This window comes from Rhinatrema bivittatum, chromosome 16 (assembly GCF_901001135.1).
Source record: "Rhinatrema bivittatum chromosome 16, aRhiBiv1.1, whole genome shotgun sequence".
In the NCBI taxonomy this organism is placed as follows: domain Eukaryota; kingdom Metazoa; phylum Chordata; class Amphibia; order Gymnophiona; family Rhinatrematidae; genus Rhinatrema; species Rhinatrema bivittatum.
This window is the reverse complement of record NC_042630.1, coordinates 42,991,648-43,012,189: the sequence shown is the minus strand read 5'-3', so window position 1 is coordinate 43,012,189 and position 20,542 is coordinate 42,991,648. Positions and strand designations below refer to the sequence as shown.

The following is a 20,542-nucleotide window of genomic DNA, read 5'->3' as shown; positions in this document are numbered from 1 at the left end:
CCAAATCAGTTGTTTACTCTTTCAAAAAGTACAAAGACTAGAGGACACAAAATGAAGTTACTAGGTAATTAAGACAAAGAAGAGAAAATATTTTATTATTCAACATATAATTAAACTCTGGAATTTGTAGCTGAAGGATGTGGTAAAAGCTTTTAGTTTAGCTGGGTTTTGAAAAATTTTGGACAAGTTCCAGGAAGAAAAGTCCATACACCATGATTAAGAAAGACATGAGAAAATCCATTGCTTATCCCTGGGTTAAGCAACAGGAATCTGTCAACCTTTAGGACTCTTGCCTCGAACTTGTGATCTGAGTTGGCAACTGTTGGAAACAGAATACTGGGCTTGATGGACCTTTGGTCTGATCAAATATGGAAACTCTTATGTTCATAAGATATTCATTCTAATATGCTGCTTGATCTGTAACCTGGGCCCCAGTTTACTACCAATTAAATACCAGGTCTCTTTTAGAAATCAAACTAAAGTCTTACCCCTCACAGCGTGCTGGCTTAGGGGTCTCTCTGAAGTCACGGGTTGGGTAAACCAACCCAGTATGAGTCAAAGCAATCACTCCAAGGACGAAGTCTCCATCCATGGTGAAAGGGGTCATCTTCTGGAGCTCCAGCTTGCATCCTGGCACTGTAGCTTTTCCCATGTTAATGGCAAGCAGCAGAAGATTCAGCCAATCTAAAGGACTCATTTCCTTGCCCTCATATGCAAACGCTGCTTTCATTACAAGAAGCACAAAAGATACAGAGATAAAGGGAAAGAAGGAAATTAAGCAAAGTGACACCTAATGAGAGTGAAATCAAACCCAGAATGTGAGCCATAAAGAGAAGATACAAGGCAAAGGTTCAAAAATAGATGAAAAACATAAAGTAAAGCAAGAGAGAAGTGACGATGAAATAGCTGTAGAAAGATCCAGCACCGAGAGCAGGATCTGGAGAAGAAAGACCCAGGAATGAAGAAGAGAGAGGTTCAGTAAACATGGTATGAAAAATGGAGAGGAGAGGATGCTAATAATGTTCTCACCTGCGAATAACTGCAACTCATCCATGATTAGAGGCAATGAGTTTATATGTTCTCTGCCTGGAGGTTGTTTCATTGGCCCTGCAGTGGTACACAAGCATGCAATGTGGTACGCAGGTGTCTTCCTGCACTCATTACGTGATGAGTAGGTGCGTGAGTTATAATAACGGGTCCTGCTGATAATCACAGCCTGACCTCTCCTCTGGGACATATGGGAGGAAACACACAAATTTGTTCTAATCTCAAATTCTTTATTTTTTTCTCAGCATTTTACAAATAGGAAGATTAACTCTTTATGTTCAATGAGCAATAAGCCCAGTTCCATGAGTACTTTTGTGTACACAGGGACAGTAACTTTCAAACAAGTAAGCGGGCGCCCATATATATATTTATGTGTGTGTGTGTGTGTGTTTGTGTGTATGGACGCACGGCCACATACGCTAAAATCTTATATCCTGCATGCAAGTTATAAAATAGGATTAGCAGGTGTATGCGTGCTCCTACATTTAAGCATTTACATGCTCAAGTGAATAGATTTTATATCATGCGTGCATGAAGGAAAAGACCAGTTTAATCTGTTTGTCATCAATTTGCCCAGTCATCAAGACCCCCATGGCTCTTTAGCCTGCCCCCTGGTGGTGGAGTTGGGGCAGAGTTGTAACTTATATGCATGCTTTTTCATTTTAAAGAGCAAAATGGTAACTTTCAAAGCAGCACACGGTGCACATTTGTCAGCCTGTGCTCAGGGACGGGGCTATTTTATAATAATCACGCAAATATGCCTACATGTTATAAAACAGCCTGGCTGCATGCACAAGTGTGCCTAATTTTAAGTGGACACGCACCTGTGTGCAAAAACTGCTCAAAATGCCAATGTACTGCCCATGCCCTGCACAGTCCAAGCCCCGCCCACATGCACATTCAGGCAGCTTTTCAAATCCACTCGGTGCACGCCAGTCTGACAGTTTTTGTTAGTGCGCACTAACTAAAAATCAATTTTTCTCGAAAAAAAAGACCTGAACTGAAAAAAAAACAACATTTTCCATGGCGGCCGAAAAATGAATAACGACACGAACACAAAAAATGATGCACATCTCTAGCCTGGATACCCATTTAAAAGACGAGCTGGCCGCTCGCGAAACACCTGACTCGCTGGACGAACTAGTGGCTTTGGCCACTCGGATCAATCACCAGCTTCGTGACAAGGAGAAGGAACTCCGGCCTAATAGAATACCTGGGTTGAAACAGGCTAGTGCTAAACCTGCACCTTGGATGGTTCCAGTAATTCCTGCTGCCAGAGAAGATGAACTGATGCAACTTGGTCACGGTCATTTGACTTCCAAAGAGAGAAGACTTCGGAAGAGGAGCAGCCTTTGCAAGTACTGTGGTCAGTCCGGCCACGATGTCCCTACATGCCCTATTTGTCCAGGAAATGGATGGGCCTAAGTCCTGCAAGAGGACTGTTCTTAGGCTTCACTATGCCCTCTCCTCCACTCTCTCCCAGAATCCTTGACCTGCGGACCATTCACGGTTCAAACTTTTGCCCTGCTGGATTTAGGGGTAGGAGGCAACTTTATTCTCCGACGTTTAGTGGAACACCTGAGGATTCCCCTTGTCAGTTTGAAAGTTCCGCTACATCTATCATCCATCCATGGAGAGCCTTACCGAGCGATGTGACTTGCCAAACCTTAACAGTGACTCTCCGCACCGGAGCTCTCCATAAGGAATCACTTCCCTTTTTTGTGTTAGAAAAGGCCATGCATCCTATCGTCCTGTGGTTACCCTGGTTGCAAGCGCACCAACCCCAATTTGATTGGGCATCCTTGGAACTCTCCCGCTGGGGCCCAGAGTGTCATGGGAGGTGCCTTAAGGAGATTGCGCCTGTCATCTGCATGCCTACGACTCTGGCGATGCCAGGAATGCTGCCACAATACGCATCTTCCAAAGAAGCAGCTGGCATCCTTCCTCCGCATAGGTCCTATGACCATGCCATAAGACTGAAACCCAATACTGAACCTCCTAAAGGACGTGTCTATCCTCTCTCAGCAATTGAGAACAAGGCAATGTCCGAATACATTGAAGAGAACCTTCAGAAGGGGAAGAAGGACGGTACCCTACGTCCATGTATCGATTACCGAGGTCAGAACGAGATCACGATTAAAGACCGCTACCCCTTGCCTTTAATCTCGGAGCTGTTTGACCAGCTTTAAGGGGCCAAAATGTTTTCAAAACTTGACCTGAAGGGGGCCTACAACTTAGTTCACATTCGTAGTGGCGACGAATGGAAAACAGCCTTCAACACTCAAGATGGCCACTTCGAGTACTTAGTGATGCCCTTCTGCCTGTGCAATGTACCCACCATATTTCAGAACATGATGAATGACCTTGCAGGATCTGCTGTACAAAAGTGTTGTGGTCTACCTGGATGATATCCTAATTTCTCCCAGAACCTGTCCACTCACATTGAAGATGTCAAACAAGTACTCCGCCGACTCCGTGAATACCGGCTTTACGCCAAACTTTCTAAGTACAAATTCCATAAAGATGCAGTGCCTTTCCTCAGCTATATTGTGTCTAAAGAAGGCTTCCAGATGGATCTGCACAAACTTGAGAGTATCAAACATTGGTCCCAACCTACCAGCCTGAAGGCCCTGAGAAGATTCCTGGAGTTCACCAACTATTATAGAAGCTTCATAAAGAACTACTCTTCATGAACAGTACCCTTGACCTCTATGACCTGCAAGGGTGCCAACACTTCAAAATGGTCTGAGGAGGCCATTTCCGCATTTGAGAATCTGAAGATTGTGTTCTCCATGGAACCATGCTTGCGGCATCCTGACCCCAACAAGGTCTTTATTGTTGAAGTTGATGCTTCAGATGTCAGCGTGGGGGCCATATTGAGCCAGACAGGAGACTCGAAAGCCTTACATCCCTGTTCCTTCTTCTCATGATGATTCTCCCAGGCCAAGAAGAACTATGGGATCGGCGATAAAGAACTCTTTTCAATAAAGCTTGCATTCGAGGAATGGTGGCCTTGGCTCGAGGGCACTCAACATCAAATAACTGCTTTCATGGACCACAAAAATCTAGAGTATCTCCACCATGCACAGCGTCTTAACCACAAACAAGCCAGATGGTCCTTATTTTTTAATCGTTTTGACTTTGTGCTAAAGTATTGCCCTGGAGACAGAAATACCAGAGCAGACGCGTTGTCATGCTCCTTTCTCTCAGAGGATGTGCCTGAAGAACCTCAGCACATAATTGATCTGAAGAAAGTCATCTTGGCGACTACCCATTCTGTGCCCGCTGGTAAGACAATCGTTCCAAAATACCTCAGGAAGAAGGTACTCTTTTGGGCGCATGATTCCAAGCTGGCTGGCCATCCTGGTCAACGCCGTACCCTGCTCAAAATATAGAAGTTGTATTGGTGGCCTATGATCAAGAAGGATACCTATTCTTATGTGGCATCCTGTACAAATTGTGCCAAGAACAAACCCGCTTCTGGTCAACCGTGAGGTCTGCTGCAACATCTGCCAGTTCTGGAACAGCCCTGGTCACACATAGCTACTGATTTTGTAGTCGATTTACCCCCTTCCGGAGGAATGAATACCATCTGGGTAACAGTTGATCGCTTCAGCAAGATAGCCCACTTCATAGCGCTTCCTGGCTTATCCTCAGCCTTGGAGCTTGCGAAGCTCTTCATATCGCATATATTTCGCCTTCACGGCCTACCTAGTCACATTGTCTTTGACCATGGTTCACAATTCACAGCACAATTCTGGAGGGCCTTGTGCAAGTTATTTGACATCTCTCTAGACTACACTTCAGCCTACCATCTGCAATCAAATGGCTAAACAGAATGGATGAATAGAACTTTGAAGTAGTTCCCATCAGAATAACTGGGCCGAACTGCTACCATGGGCTGAATTCGCCATCAACTCTCATCCAGCAACATCAAGTGGATCAACACCTTTTGAAGTGGTATATGGACCTTTTCCAACACCGCCACTTCCACTGAAGCTCTCAGTGATGTCCCCAGCAGCTCAAGCTACTGCTGATGAAATCCATAACTTGTGGGTTCAGACAAAGGACTTGCTGAATAAAGCAAGTGACCGTGCTAAGAAGTACTACGATGCTCACCATTCTCAAGCGCCAGTCTTCAAACCTGGAGATAAAGTCTGGTTATCTACCAAACACCTCAGACTGAAGCTACCCTCCACTCAGTTCACTCCTCGCTATGTTGGACCATTTCAAATCCTCCGACGTCTTGGCAACATCACCTATAGTCTGAAGCTAACACCTGGACTCAACATCCATAACACTTTCCACGTTTCACTCTTAAAACCGCTCATTCTCAGCGAATTTACTTCCAAGACTCATGAACCACCTGTTATCAACACAGAAGACGACCTAGAATACAAGGTTGAAGAGATACTTGATGTCCGAAGAACAGGCAAAGCACTTGAATACCTTTTATCATGGGAAGGTTTCAGCCCTGAGGAAAACTCTTGGGAGCCTCAGGCCAACATCCTTGATAAAGAGATGCTCCGTCAATTTCACCTTGTGCATCCTTCTAACCCGAAGATTGGTACCAAAGAGGAGACCGCCCTTTGAAGGCGGTCTCCTCTTTGGGTGCCTGACATCTCCACTCCACCCTCCTTACCTCTCTGGCGACTCCTCCTGCGGTTGATGGACGTTTGGCTGCCGTGGAGTCTGCCTGCCATCCTCTCCGGTGTCCCTGGACCGGCTTTGGGGCTGCCTCCCACCATGCTGTTTAGCTGCCTTAGGGTGCACGCGCCGTGCGGCCCTGCTTAAAGTACCTTCAGTGGCGCGAACCTCAGAGGCATCCCCCTGTGATGACGTCATGCATCCAGGATACAAAAGACCTACATGATTGCTAGCTAATCAAGTTAGCAAATGTTTCCTAATGGATGGGATTCGCTCTCTGTACCTTACAACTCTCTCCTTCCCAGCATTCTTCTACTTCTTCCTCTGCCTGTTCCTGTGGCTATTCAGCTGTGGCCTGCCTTGATAAGGTAGGGAGGGTTTGAACTTGTTTCTTAAATGTGATCTCAGTACCTCTTGCCTCTTGCCTCCATGTATAGAGAGAGTAGGATGGGAAATGTGATGTCCTGATGGGAGAATGTATGCAATGGGATGAATACTGGTAAATAGGGAAAGAGTCAGAAAGTAGATTTTGTAGAAAACAGAAAAGTAAGGCAAATGCAGAAGGAAGAGGCATGGGGCAGGGTAACATACTGGAGAACAGAAGGTAAGATGGGGGGTAGATGCTGTGAAATGTGGAGAAATGAGATTAGGGTAGATCCTAGGGAATAGAAAAAAGGAAAGGGCAGTTGGATTAGAAAGCAAGAGAACTGGAGGGTTAGTCGAGGCAATGCATATGTAATGTGGAGGGATGAGAAAGGAGGCCTTATAGGAATGAGGTGTCAATGGAGAAACAGAATGAAATGTAAGGAAATGGAGAGAAAGAAAAGCAAGAGAGAATAATGGAATGGAGGTGGAGGAGAGGGAGATGAAAGATGTAAGAAAGGCTAAGGAGGAGAGAGACAAGAAGAGATGGAATAAGAGAGAAAAGAGGAGAAAGGCAGAGCTTGGATCCCCATGGTGGTAACAGTTGTTCATAGCAAAATAGTAAAAAGAGTTACGGGGAATAGAGGGAGTAGAAACAGCACACGATGGGACACTCCCCTTTCCCTGTACAGTCAACATAAAAGAAGCTGTAGAACTAGGGGTAACAATATTAAGGTCCAAGGGGATAATGTTGAGAGGTATATTTTCCACAGAGAGGGTGAGGGATGCCTGAAATGCCCTCATGGAGTTGGTGATGACGACAAGAACAGTGACAGACTTAAAAAATGCACAAGATGAATACAGAGGGATCCTAGAGTCAAGAAAATCGTAATGAAGCACCAGGCAACCTTCACTGAGCGACCATTGCAGCCCAGGGTAGCAGTAACATGGCTTCCCTGTGCTTGAAGGCATGGGGAAACCAGCATGGAGAGGCAGGTACAACCATAAACGGGACACAACAGGATGGGGGATTCAGGTCCATGTGGGAATTTGATCAACCAGGTAGATGCTGCTGGGAGATGCCATCATTTTCTATGTTACATTTTCAAAGTTTATTGTACAACAATAGTGCCCTTCTCCCTGGTAAAACAAATCAACAGGTGACATTGTGTGCCTCTGTAAACTGAGGTGGGACACACAACATTGTTTCCCCTTATTTAAATGTTTGCCCAATTCAACTAGCCCATCATCACAGCTGAAATCCTCAGCCAGGAGACTTAAACCAGGATTTCTTCTGCAACCATTCAATTCTGTCCCCACAATCCTGGTCATTAGATGTCACCATGGTACAATGACTGTGACTTTCTTCTCCCATAGCCAGGAACAGATTATGTGCCCTCTGCAGCATCTCCAGCTCTGACAAACCCGGAGAGCTGTGTCCTGACCGAGCAAACTCAAGTTCTGCACAAGGCAATGTACAATTGAGTCCCTGAGCCTCCAGACCAGCACATGTTTGACAATTTGAAGGCATTATCTCAGGGCGGTGCATGACCTAATCCCTCAGGATCCAGGTTCCCTTGAACACCCCATTTCATGAGATGGTCCTGATCTGTTAGTTTTCCCCACTTTACATTTACGGAAGAAAATTGTAGAACACCTGATCTCAGGTAATATATGGATGGACAAAATTTACTCAGGTATATATATATATATATATATATATATATATATATATATATATATATATATATAGTTAAGTCAACTCATTTGACCGATTTGGGATTAATGAAATCTAACAAGAAAGGATCAGGAGTGATGAAATTTGGGGACCAGTGAAATTCAATAGAAATGAGTTGTCTTAACTATATTGTTTTAGATTCAGTATTTTTTTTTAACTTGGTTATGTATGGTGATAAGTAGTGAGTATGTATATGAATGGGTATGACTGAGAATGATTGAAGGTCTATTTCAGCTCTATGAAATTATTGATGCACTTTATTGAGAAATAAATATTATGGAATTATTGATGCACATTATTGAGACATTAATATAAATATTCATTATATAATGTATATTTTTGAACATTGTTTAATCTTTTTGACATTGTTCTGAAGAAAATAAAAACAGATTGGTTTGAGTATATTAATGGTGCTTGTATTTTGCTCCAAAGGGAGTAGTTTTGTTTTATATATATATAATCATTATTACTGAGGAGAATGTGGTCCATTGATTTCTGTTTTGAAGTATGCATCGGAAGAACAGTAACACTGCTACAAATTCTCTATGTAACAGGGTGACAAATTCCACCTCCCTGTAAGCAGTTTGGCCCTTCAAAAAAAAAAAATGGCAGCCGTGGCCTCAGAAGGTCTGAGTGCCTTCAGTGTGTGTCGGGGTCTCAACCAGACCCTGTCCTTTTAGTGATGTCAGTGTAATGTAGGAGTATCAAGGAAATGTACCACTCACAATTGAGAGGGGTCACTGAAGGTAGCAAAACCTGCACACCTATGCGATGCAGTGGAGAGTGAAAAGGAGAATTCTAAGAGCTGGAGTTTTGCAAAGTAGCCATGGTTCCAGTGGGCCTTATCTCTCACAGGGAAGGTAGCAGATGAAGAAAAGAAGACTCCTCATTCAGCGAGGGCTGGTGCAAGGGTGTTAGGAATCCTAAGCAAACCTTATAGCCTTGCCCCTCCCCACGCCCTCCTCATACACAATTTAAAATTATGCATTTGTATTACAGATATTACATAAAAAGGACATTCCAGTAAAGTACTTCTAATTTAAAAATATCACTTATAACAACATGTATGTTATGTTTATATGCACTGGTGGATGTCAATCAGAAAAATAGACACTGGGAACCCATATAGTATTAGACTTATGGCAATACATGTTGGATGCGGGTTTAGCCTTCAGAAAGCCATGAGTAAACTGAATTACAATTACAAAGTCTCCCATACCAATACAGTACTGTCAGCACTCAAATAGCAAACAATCTCTACCTATAACAAGGTAACACTGCAATTATTAAACCAGGTTCTAAAACACCAATTCACCTCCTATTAGGAAAACAGAACAAGTCAGGCCTCCATAGATCCTTGCACAGAAACTACACATTAGCTTAATAGCTCACTTTGGTCACACACAGAATACAGACAGATTCTCACTATATATTGCTGTGATGCCTTTGGAACGGTCTAAGATAGGAGAAGGTCGGAGAACAGACCAGGCTGGAATCTGTTCTGCTTTTCAACAGTTTAATTATAAAAGTTCAGCAAGACAAAATCAAAATGACTGCTTACCTCAGCAGACTGACAATGCAAGGACAGTTTTCAGAACGAGCACAGCACTGCAATACAGCTTCCTTCTTCTCCCTGGGGCTTCACCTTTGTATTGCTTATGTCAGGGAAATGCCCTACCCGAGGATTCCTTTCCTATCTGTCTTGTGGACCGGGCCAGATAGCTGGAGCCGGTCCATTAAGGCAGTCTGAGGTTTTTCTGTCATATACTCTATCACATTCCCTCCCCCTCAACTCAGTCTTCCTAAGTTGAGCGCCTGCCTGTACAAGGAAGACTTCCCTAGAAAGGAAGTCTGCATTTACGTTCGCTTTCTCTGCTCTGTGTTGGACTGTAAAGTCAAATGGTTGGAGTGCCAGAAACCACCTCATTACTTGTCCATTAGTCTCCTTATTCCGAGCGATCCAGACAAGGGGTTAGTGATCTGTTATCGGCATGAACTGGCAGCCCAGTAGATAATAACGAAAAGCCTCCAAGGCTCATTTCACTGCTAAGGCCTCTTTCTCTATTGTTGAGTAGCATCTCTCTCGAGATAGTAGCTTCCTGCTAATGAAGGCAACTTGATGTTTGTCATCTTTATGAGTGGCAGCCGACAGCCCGAGAATGGGAGATCACTCCCGGGACCACCACTAGATCACCAGGTAATTTTAAAATGTTTTGGGGGGCTTGGGAGGGTGGGGGAAGCTAAGGGGTCGTTTTTAAAGGGTCGGGTGGGGGGTTTTTTTATCGGGCCATCGGCACCATTTTTGAGTGGCAGCCAAAATGGCGCCAATGGACCGAGAGTGGGAGATCGATCCCCGCGCCCCCACTGGACCACCAGGTACTCGTAAAAAGCTTTGGGGGGGTTTGGGAGGGTGGGGAAGGTAAGGGGTTAATTTTAAAGGGTCAGGCCTCACTAAAAGAAAAAATAACGATGTGAATCGGAACCAATTCCGATTCACATCACCCACATCACCCACGATCAGATTTCTTCCCCCCTCTAGCCGAACCCGATCGTTAAGACGATCGGGCACACGATTCACATCTGTAGTGCATATCGCGTAGCTTTATAGAAATGCTAAGCAGAAGTAGTAATAGTAGTAGTAGGTCAGCACTTCACTAGACTCTTCAGCACTTCACCCTGAATTCCTATCATTTCATTCACCCAAAAACTACAGATTAAAAACAAGTGTGATTTGAGTTGTGCAAGTCAATTAACAAGTGTAAAAGCGTACATGCAAGTTCAGTAACATACGTATATGTGCCACTTACAAAGTAGCAACTTGCGTGTGAACTTCTGAACCCTGCCCCATAAAGCCCTTTAATTAGCATTTATGTACAGTACTGCAAAGATGTATATATCAGGCTTTTGCAAAATACATCTTATGCATGTGAGTGCTACCTGCACGCTTAACTTCCATTTTTCTGTGCTGAAAATTCACCCCATGATGAACAGTCAATTTTCAGCATATGAATAGTATTTAGATTATTAATTGTCCCTCTTTTAGATAACTTTGGTCAATTGGCTCAATTGATTCACCTTCTCTTTGATTATGCTGTATATCTTTCCATAAAAAGCTACTATCATTCATAGTTTATATATTCTTAATTTATTTATTTCAACTTGATTTCAGCTAATTCAGGGAAACCCCTCTAAGCAGTTACAAATAGAAGTCACCAAACAAAACATCCCCTCCAACTCCTTCCCCCCTCTGACACCCCAAATAATAACCGAATGATACCTGCGTTATTCCCCTTAACATCCAGCTACCCACCCACCATTTATAAAAGAACAATTCAATTGAAACTCTAAAGGGAGCACAGAAAAGGTAATTTTCAACAGTGTGCATACATCAGCACGCACACGCAATGGTATGTGCACAAAACGTCCTGCCTGTATTTTATAAACTGTTTTGCAGCAACCACACATTTCATAAAATGCTGCATGTTTCTGTCTCAAATGTACACACAGAAAGTAGAATTTTAAAGCCTGACTTGCGCCAAAACCTGGAGGTACGCGAATATGTCGGGCCAGCTTGCACTGATTGGATTTTAAAACCTTCCCGATCACGCGCGTATCTCCTGTTGCATGCACAACATTTTTTTTCCAAAAAGGGGTGGGGTGTGGACGTGGTCTGGGCAGGATATGGGCATTCCAGGATTTCACACTGAAGCCAGAGTGTAAATACTTACGTGCACAAGCTTGCACGGGGGCCCCCTACTGCGTAACTTTACTTCTGCTATGGATGGCGTGGAAGTCGTAAAACAAACAAAAGAAAAAAGATCAGTAGAGTTTTAAAGGTCAGGGCTAACAAGGGAGATGGGAGGCTACTAAACTAGGGGGGATTGGAAGTCCTATTCCTTACCTGGGTGAACTGGGAACAGATTGGAAAAACTGGTAAAGGCGTTGGTGCGCATGTCTTTCAAAATCCCCCCAATTATGTGGTAGAAGTGGCATTTGGGCACACAGGCACATGTCCATTTAAAATTGAGCACATACGTATGCACACCCAGGGGTAGATTTTCAAACCGCGCGAATTGGCGTACTTTTGCTGGCGCATCAGGCGCCAGCAAAAGTACGTGGGATTTTAGTAGATACACGCGTAGCCGCGCTTATCCGCTAAAATCCTGGATCGGCGCGCGCAAGGCTATCGATTCTGTATAGCCGGCGTGCGCCGAGCCGCACAGCCTACCCCCGTTCCCTCCGAGGCCGCTCCGAAATCGGAGCGGCCTCGGAGGGAACTTTCTTTTGCCCTCCTCTCACCTTCCCCTCCCTTCCCCTACCTAACCCACCCGCCCGGCCCTGCCTAAACCCCCCCCTTACCTTTGTCGGGGGATTTACGCCTCCCGGAGGGAGGCGTAAATCCCTGCGCGCCAGCGGGCCGCTAGCGCACCGGGACGCAACCTGGGGCGGGTACGGAGGGCGCGGCCATGCCCCCGGACCGCCCCGGGCCGTAACCACGCCCCCGGGCCCACCCCCAAAACGCTGCCGACACGCCCCCAAAACGCCGCACCAACCGGGCCCGCCCCCCGACACGCCCCCCTCGCGAAACCCCGGGACTTACGCGAGTCCCGGGGTCTGCGCGCGCCGGTGGCCTATTGAACATAGGCCACCGGCGCGCAGGGCTCTGAAAATCCGCCCCCCAGGCTACTGTATAACATGCACACATAGGTGCAGATTTTAAAAGCCTACGCACGTAAATCGGGATACGCGCGCTGGGCCTATTTTCAAAAGTCCCGGCTGTGAGCGTAAAGCCCCGGGACACGTGTAAGTCCCAGGGCTTGAAAAAAATGGGCAGTTCGGGGGTGGGGTGGTGTGGGGGCATGGCCAGAGGCCACTGAAAAGCCGCTGGGCTGGGGGAATCGCACGCAGGAACTCGGCAGGCGTAACTTCTGAGACAAAAGTAAGGGCTTTTTTTTTTTTCGGGCTGGGGGCGGAACAGGTAGGGGAAGGGAGGGGAAGGTGGGGGGGGGGGGGAAGGAAAGTTCCCTCCGAGGCCGTTCTGATTTTGGAGTGGCTGTGGAGGGAAAGGGGAAAGCCAGCTGATCTCTCCGAGGGCTCGGCGCGCAAGGGGGTGCACACGTTATAAAAATGAGCGTACATTTGTGCATGCGCATGTTATAAAAATGAGCGTACATTTGTGCATGCGCATGTTATAAAAATGAGCGTACATTTGTGCATGCGCATGTTATAAAATCGGGTGTACATTTGTGCATGCGCACGTTATAAAAATGAGCGTACATTTGTGCATGCGCATGTTATAAAATCGGGTGTACATTTGTGCGTATCGGGTTGCGCGCAGGTTTTAAAATCTGCCCCATAATATAAAATGGATGCATCTCTGGGTGCGGGCCGACGCACATGAGCACTTTTGTGCCCATGCACCCGTTTAAAATTTACCATCATATATTTCAGTACACACACATGTTTTAATGCAGGGAGTCACATAATTCCTACACCTATTTTATAGAAATGCATGCACATATTTACAGGTGAATTTTCAAGAGTTACAAGTGTAAATGTATCATACTTTTGTACCAATTTTCGAAATCCATTTACATGTGGAAAGTACTCTTAATGCTGGTAAATCCTATGGACAATTCAATGGCACATATTGTAGCAATTTTCAAAAGTCCACTTACACGGATAAATGCATTTACATGTGTAAAACCCAATTTTCCAAATGTAAATGGTCTTTAAAACCAGGCCCATAGGGGGTAATTTTCAAAGGAGTTATGCATGTAAATGTGACATACTATCGTAGCAATTTTCAAAAGCTATTTACTCGAGTAAAGTGCACTTACTTGAGTAAATCCTATGGACAATTCAATGGCATATATTGTAGCAATTTGAAAAGCCCACTTACTTGAGTAAAGTGTATTTACTCGAGCAAAAACCAGTTTTGCTCGAGTAAATGCTTTTTAAAATCAGACCCACAAGGGCGGATTTTCAGAGCCCTGCTCGCCTAAATCCGCCTAAATCCGGGCGGATTTAGGCGAGCAGGGTCCTGCGCGCCGGTGCGCCTATGTTCAATAGGCCTACTGGCGCGCGCAGACCCCGGGACTCACGTAAGTCCCGGGGTTTCGCGAGGGGGGGGTGTCGGGGGCGGGCCTGGTCGGCACGGCGTTTTGGGGGCGTGTCGGCAGCGTTTTGAGGGCGGGTCCGGGGGCGTGGTTACGGCCTGGGGCGGTCCGGGGGCGTGGCCGCGCCCTCCATACCCGCCCCCAGGTCGCGTCCCGGCGCGCTAGCGGCCCGCTGGCGCGCGGGGATTTACGTCTCCCTCCGGGAGGCGTAAATCCCCCGACAAAGGTAAGGGGGGGTTTAGGCAGGGCCGGGCGGGTGGGTTAGGTAGGGGAAGGGAGGGGAAGGTGAGGGGAGGGCAAAAGAAAGTTCCCTCCGAGGCCGCTCCGATTTCGGAGCAGCCTCGGAGGGAACGGGGGTAGGCTGCGCGGCTTGGCGCGCGCCGGCTATACAGAATCGATAGCCTTGCGCACGCCGATCCAGGATTTTAGTGGATACGCGCAGCTACGCGCGTATCTACTAAAATCCCGCGTACTTTTGCTTGCGCCTGATGCGCCAGCAAAAGTACGCCAATTTGCGCGGTTTGAAAATCTACCCCACAATGTGCAAAATAATTGCAGCAGGTATGCATATTTTCCACTGTTTATATGCAAAATCATGTAATTTATTCTGGAGTCAGGCTAATAAGCAAGTAAGGATTTGGCACTTGTAACATCATTTTGGTATAGGTTTCTATTTATTGACTTGTATTTCATATTTCATTAATATTATATATTAGCTTTAAAGTTTGTATATTGTTTTATGTATTTTATTGATTTTTTTTGGTTTTTATTATGTGATTTTATATTTCATGTATGTTTGACTGTAATCCAATCAGATATTGTACAATGAAATGGTATATACATTTAATAATTAAATAACATAATGTATAAAACATATGTATGCTTCTCTTGTGAAAATACTGCATTTGTGCACACTTTTCATCACCAGCAAATTCACCAATTCATCAATGCATTAGAATTAGGGCTCCTGTGGGATGCAGGGGATGCAATGGCTGCATCTTTTTCTTTTCTGTCCGGGAGAGGCTAAATGCCTCTCTCCCGGAACTTGTTTTGTTATGTACTGAAATAGGCCCCCTGTTGTCCAACCTTGAGGTTGCTTTTCTTCTTTTTTTATATACCTCTCCAATCCCGCTGCTTTGAATAATTTCAAAAATTTTGCATTTGCGCCAGAAGTTGCAATAAATATCACATGCATTAGGGCCCTAATGCCCGCAATAAGGCCATAATGCATCTTATAAATGACCCTGTTAGTTTGGCATCATTCCTCAGTGTTTTCTCTACCCTGGCAAGAAAAAATATAAATCTTTCTCCTCTTTTATATTTATCTGTACAGTGCTGCCTATATCTAGTAGTGTTGTAAAAATGATTAGTAGTCATAGAAATAGGACTCATCTGTTACTTCCAGCTTAGAATGTGTTTGATTTGACCATTCTGTGAAGGTAAATGAAAAGAAACCCCCAACTCTTCCTCTTCGAGAGAGGAAGACAAATCTCAGTAACTTGGTGATATAAATATATCCCAGTGGTTAAAGTCTGTGTTTTTTCTTTTTCCCTCTTTCTTCTTGCTCGAAAAGCCACTGTTCCCCCTCTCATGCTATTTGCTTCTTTCTCGTCATGGACAGATTTTTCCTAGGATTGCTGCCAACTCTCCTGGTTTTGTCTTCCACTGAATGCATGGTAGATGTAGCTCCTACTGTTCTTTGAGAAATCAGAACTACAAATCCATGCATGCAATGGGGCAAAACCAGACAAATAGGTTGACAAGAGAAATCTGGCAACTCCAGGTATACATGTCTTACCTGTAATTATGAAAGCACCATTGGTTAAAAGTTCCAAATCGTGGGAAGGCTTGTTGTTTTAAAATGACAGATAATTTTGACAACTGAAAAATCTCTGATCTGCCAAGAGATTATAGATGTAAAGTATATCTGAGGATGCAAGAGGATGGTGAGCAGCAGATAAACAGGAGAAAACGTCTTCAGGGTTTGCTAAGTTGGAGAATTACTTAGCACTCAATAATAAATCAACTGAGGATGGGCAAAGCTCACAAGATAAAGGTATAAAGTGCAAGTAAAGAAGAAGAATTTAAGATCTTAATAGAGAAGAAAAGCAAGCACCTGGTTCAACGCTGGTCCATGTTCTCTTTAAATCCAGCTGTGTTTGGAAGAGAATCCTGGGCACAGTAAGTTGTAGAAACTTGGTAAAGTTAAGGAATGTCATTACATTAACAGAGAATCAAAGACCAGGGGCCCAGAAGAAAAGGGAAGCCCCGAGGAATGAGAGGGGGACTGAGCAGTCAAGCAGAGCAAGCATCAAATGAAAAGACAGGTGGAGGCAACCCTGGTGGGTTTTCACGTTTCCACTTCTAAGGATGCTGCCTCAGAAGAGCCTGGAAGGTGTCTAATCATAGGAGGATACATCACTCCAGTTCAATTCATTACCAGTCTCTAAATGACTCATTTCCAACTCACCTGCCAATGTAATGGCTATACATTCCATTGAATCATTTGAGGCATTAAGAGGTAAAAATGAAACCTTAATATGTAATTCCTGAGTTAATGGAACAAACCAAATCTCAAGCCTTTTTTTTATTATTTGATGATCTCTTTTCATTGTCAGCTTTTTCCCCTTGCTCTCTCATGTAAATCCCGTGGGTTTAGAAACAGTAGTATTATAAATACCCATGCCACCGCCAGCCTCAATCAGGAAGGAAGAGCTCGTTCCCTGTACCGCAGCTTAGGTAAGAATACCTTTGAATGATTAATTTATAGTTTGTAATTTATATAACAATGAGATCAGTACTCAGTTGCCAGTGAGGGAGAAAGTTACCTGAGAAACTATAATGGATAAAGTTATCTGGATAACATTAGGAGAGTTATTTTTTCTGACCAGACTTAATCGGCTAACTGTATCCGGTTAGCACTGAACATCAGCGTTCAATGGCTAAAATGTATGCATTAATTTAAAGAAACGGACAGGCGAATAAACCAACCATGACACAGAAAAAACAAGAATCCTCCTTATTGAAACATAGAAAAACATCTGATATATTTGAGATCTATATGACCATCATATAAGGATGTGTAGGTCTTTGTTCATAGTCTTTTCCAGACTACATCTGTATTATAATCATCAGTCATCAAAAATGTGTTTTTTAAGAATTATTTGCACATAAAAACTTGAAATCTTGTGTTCCAATAACCACCCTACACTACCAGAACTATTTCAGTGTTTCCGAGTGTGAAAAGCTGAGCGCGTCTGTTAGCATTTCTGGACTAGTTACATAACGTCTCCATCACAGTCTGTTTTTATTCAACTTAATATTGCACAGGTAAGGAGCCAACCAGATGTAATTTATCAAGTGAATGGAGGTGAAATATACAAATCTCGGCTTTTGTTTGGGTAATTCCAAAAGTCATCTAGAACAAACCCCTTTGAATATTGACATCAGTATTACTGACCCTAACTTGTCAAGTGGTTTCTGACAATAGCAGTAAATTAAAGATGAACATACTTGAGGTTCCCTCCAGAGGACACAATGTGTAAAACTAGACCTAGAGGAAGTGGGATTCTGGCGATTCGGATAAATCTCATTCGCACAGCATCTAAACATACTGCTTGTGCATGAAATTTAATGACAGTATTACACAGGTCCCTTTATCTAAATGGGATGAAATGCAGTGCAGTTTCTTATATTCAGGTCCATTGAAAAAATGCCAATGGAAATGCTTCCTGGCACAAGTGCAGGGTGTTATATAGCAGAGTTGGTGAGCACTGTTCCTTGATTACCACCAACAGATCTCGGTCTCAGGATTGCCGAGAAATGCAAACTCTTCTCATTTCACAGAGTCAGAACTAGGCAAATCAGAAGGCAATTTTCCAAAGCCATTGGCCCATGTGAAATAAATTTTAACCCAGTAAAAGGACTAATTTTTTTTTGGGAAAATTCCTGACCTCTATATATCTACATTTGCCTGCATTTTCAGGAAAGCATTCCCAGGACAGGTTTAATCTGGGGGAAGCTATAAGGAATGTAGTTTTATATTGACAAAACAAGGCACATTTTTGCTTGAAATCTCTGTGGGTGGGTTTTTTTTTAGGGGGTTGTAGTTTTCAAAGGCAACATATGCTTACATTTTCTCATTCAGAGCTGGTGCAAAACCCACGGTTTTGAAGACTGCTATATTAATGGTCTCTGGGTAGCAGTATGAGACATATTTTCTTGGTTCCAGTGGATTTATAATTTGTTTTTCTGTGTATCTTTGTTTTCTCTTGACTCCGCAGGCTGTGAAAAATATTCCCATGGAAAGAGATAATCAGACCAGAATCAATGAATTTATTATATTGGAATTCTCAGACCGTCCACAGGTTCAGGTTTTGTTTTTTGTTGTGTTTTTATGCATTTACCTGACAAACCTGGTCGGGAATATTGCCATCTTAACATTAATGTATGCTGATTCCAGACTCCATAAGCCCATGTATTTCTTCCTCACTAATTTGTCTGTTTTAGATATTTGCTATGTCTCGGTCACATTCCCAAGAATTCTCTACAGTTTCGTGACTGGGAAAAGAACCATGTCACTTTCCGGCTGTCTGATACAACTCTATCTGTTTGTGTCCTGTGGAAGCTCAGAATTCTTCGTTCTCACCGCCATGGCCTATGACCGCTATGTGGCAATCTGTGACCCCTTACATTATGCAGTCATCATGAGCGGGAGGACGTGCATCCCACTAGCTGCTGCATCCTGGATAACGGGATTTCTACATTCCATCCCGCAGACCATCATCATCTCCCAGTTCTCATTCTGCCAATCCAGGGTGATAAACCATTTCTTCTGTGACCTCACAGCTCTAATACAGCTCTCCTGCAGTGATACGTCTCTTGTTCAAATCTTGGTTATGGCTGAAAACATGTCTCTAGTCATAGCCAGCTTTCTCTTAACCCTGACATCCTACGTGTACATCGTCTCCGCCATCCTGAGGATTCGTTCTGCAGAGGGTAGGTACAAAGCCTTCTCGACATTCACATCCCACCTCACCTCTGCTGGTATCTTGTACGGGGCTGTGCTTTGTGTGTACTTGCGGCCAGCATCCCTGTATTCATTGGATCAGAACAAGCTTTCTGCATTCGTGTACAATGCTCTGGTTCCCACATTAAACCCCTTTATTTACAGTCTGAAAAACAAGGATATGAAGAACGCGTTTATGAAAATCAGAGGAAGAAAATGATTCTGAAGGCATGAAGATTTTCAAAGCTGACAAATGTTATTTATTTTGGTTTATTTTGATGTGTTCACTGATTGTATATCAGGACACAACTACTTAAAAAATAAACCAAGAGTATGGTAAGAAACAAAAATATTTCTCCTCCTCTCATAGAAATATGATAGGCTGTATTTTTTTTTCCTGCTATCTAGTATGTCATTTACACCAATTACTCGCTTCTACAATCCCTACCATTCCCTCAGAGATCCCCTGGGCTTCTCCCATACTTTCATGCATTCATAGACTATCCTTATCTCCACCATCTTCACTAGGAGGCTGTTCCTTGCATCCACCATCCTTTCTTTAAAGAATTATGTCCTTAGATTACACCTTTTCACCCTCATCCCATAAGCCCTCATTCCAAAGCCTCCTTTCCTTTGATAAAGGTCCACCTCCTATGTACTGATACCTCAGAGGTATTTAAATGTCTCTCTCCTATCTCCCCTAAGCTGCCTTTTGTTGTTAGGCATTCATTTTTACATCTTTAATTCTGTCCCTATATGTTTTACACTGAAGACCACTGACCAGTTTAGTAGCCACACTCTGGCCTGACTCTATCCTGGTTACATCTTATTGCAGGAGTAGTCTCCAGAATTGTTCACAGTATTCCTTTCCAGGTGAGGTCTCACCGGTGACTTATACAGAGGCACAATCACCTCCTTTTTTTCTGCTGACCATTCCTGTTCAGCCAAGCATCTTTTTGGCTTTTGTCATCACTTTCTCCACTTCTTTGGGCATCCTGAGGCAATCATTCACTCCCAGATCCCAATCTTGATTTGTGCATAGAAGAACCTCATGAATCAAGAATGGGCTCTGGAGGTGATCGTATCTGATGATGTCAAGGCGACATCTCATGTTCTCTGCATCCACAGTAACAATAATTGACCATCAGTCTGCCTTGACTATGACTCCTCACACTGTTTCTTCTATATGTATTGATTTTCATGATGGCTTCTAAACAAAGTGAGATTTGAGACCTAGGATCATTCAATTTTTTATTCCAAAGATCAATTACAAGTATACACCAAAACACTATAATGAAAGAAAAGCATAGGTATTATTGCATATTCTTGTTATTCAGACATGTCCAACAGATTGAAGAAAAATCATAAGATCAATGGTACAAAATGTGAGTCATCCATACAATTTGATACTGGAAGCTCCACTCAGGTTTTATAGAGATAAAAAAAAAACAAACCATGAAAAGCTGATCAGTAATTGTATATAAGCTTCCACTGATGACCCACTTCCCCGTTTATAACAACCTTTACGACGCTATTGTAGAATATTTGACCATCATACTAGGCATCATTGTGTGGTTAAACAGCCAATGTCACTCAGCCTTATATATAATCATCGGTCAG

The 20,542-nt window shown here is 43.7% G+C and overlaps 2 protein-coding genes across 2 annotated transcripts in view; one reads left to right on the top strand and one right to left on the bottom strand.

The window, feature by feature from the left end:
• LOC115077548 (vomeronasal type-2 receptor 26-like) overlaps positions 1-1,054 on the bottom strand; it is a 31,737-nt gene extending 30,683 nt beyond the window's left edge. Inside the window, exons 1-2 of the mRNA XM_029579841.1 lie at positions 1,030-1,054; positions 489-723 (exon numbers count right to left, since the gene is read on the bottom strand). Of these exons, the coding sequence (XP_029435701.1) occupies positions 489-723; positions 1,030-1,054 (260 nt within the window). The remainder of the gene's footprint in view (positions 1-488; positions 724-1,029) is intronic.
• Positions 1,055-3,758: 2,704 nt separating this feature from the next.
• On the top strand, positions 3,759-19,142 carry LOC115077547 (olfactory receptor 1019-like). Its single transcript, XM_029579840.1, has 2 exons — positions 3,759-3,911; positions 18,198-19,142. The coding sequence occupies exons 1-2, from the start codon at positions 3,759-3,761 to the stop codon at positions 19,140-19,142; spliced, it is 1,098 nt and encodes a 365-aa protein (XP_029435700.1).
• Positions 19,143-20,542: the final 1,400 nt, after the last annotated feature.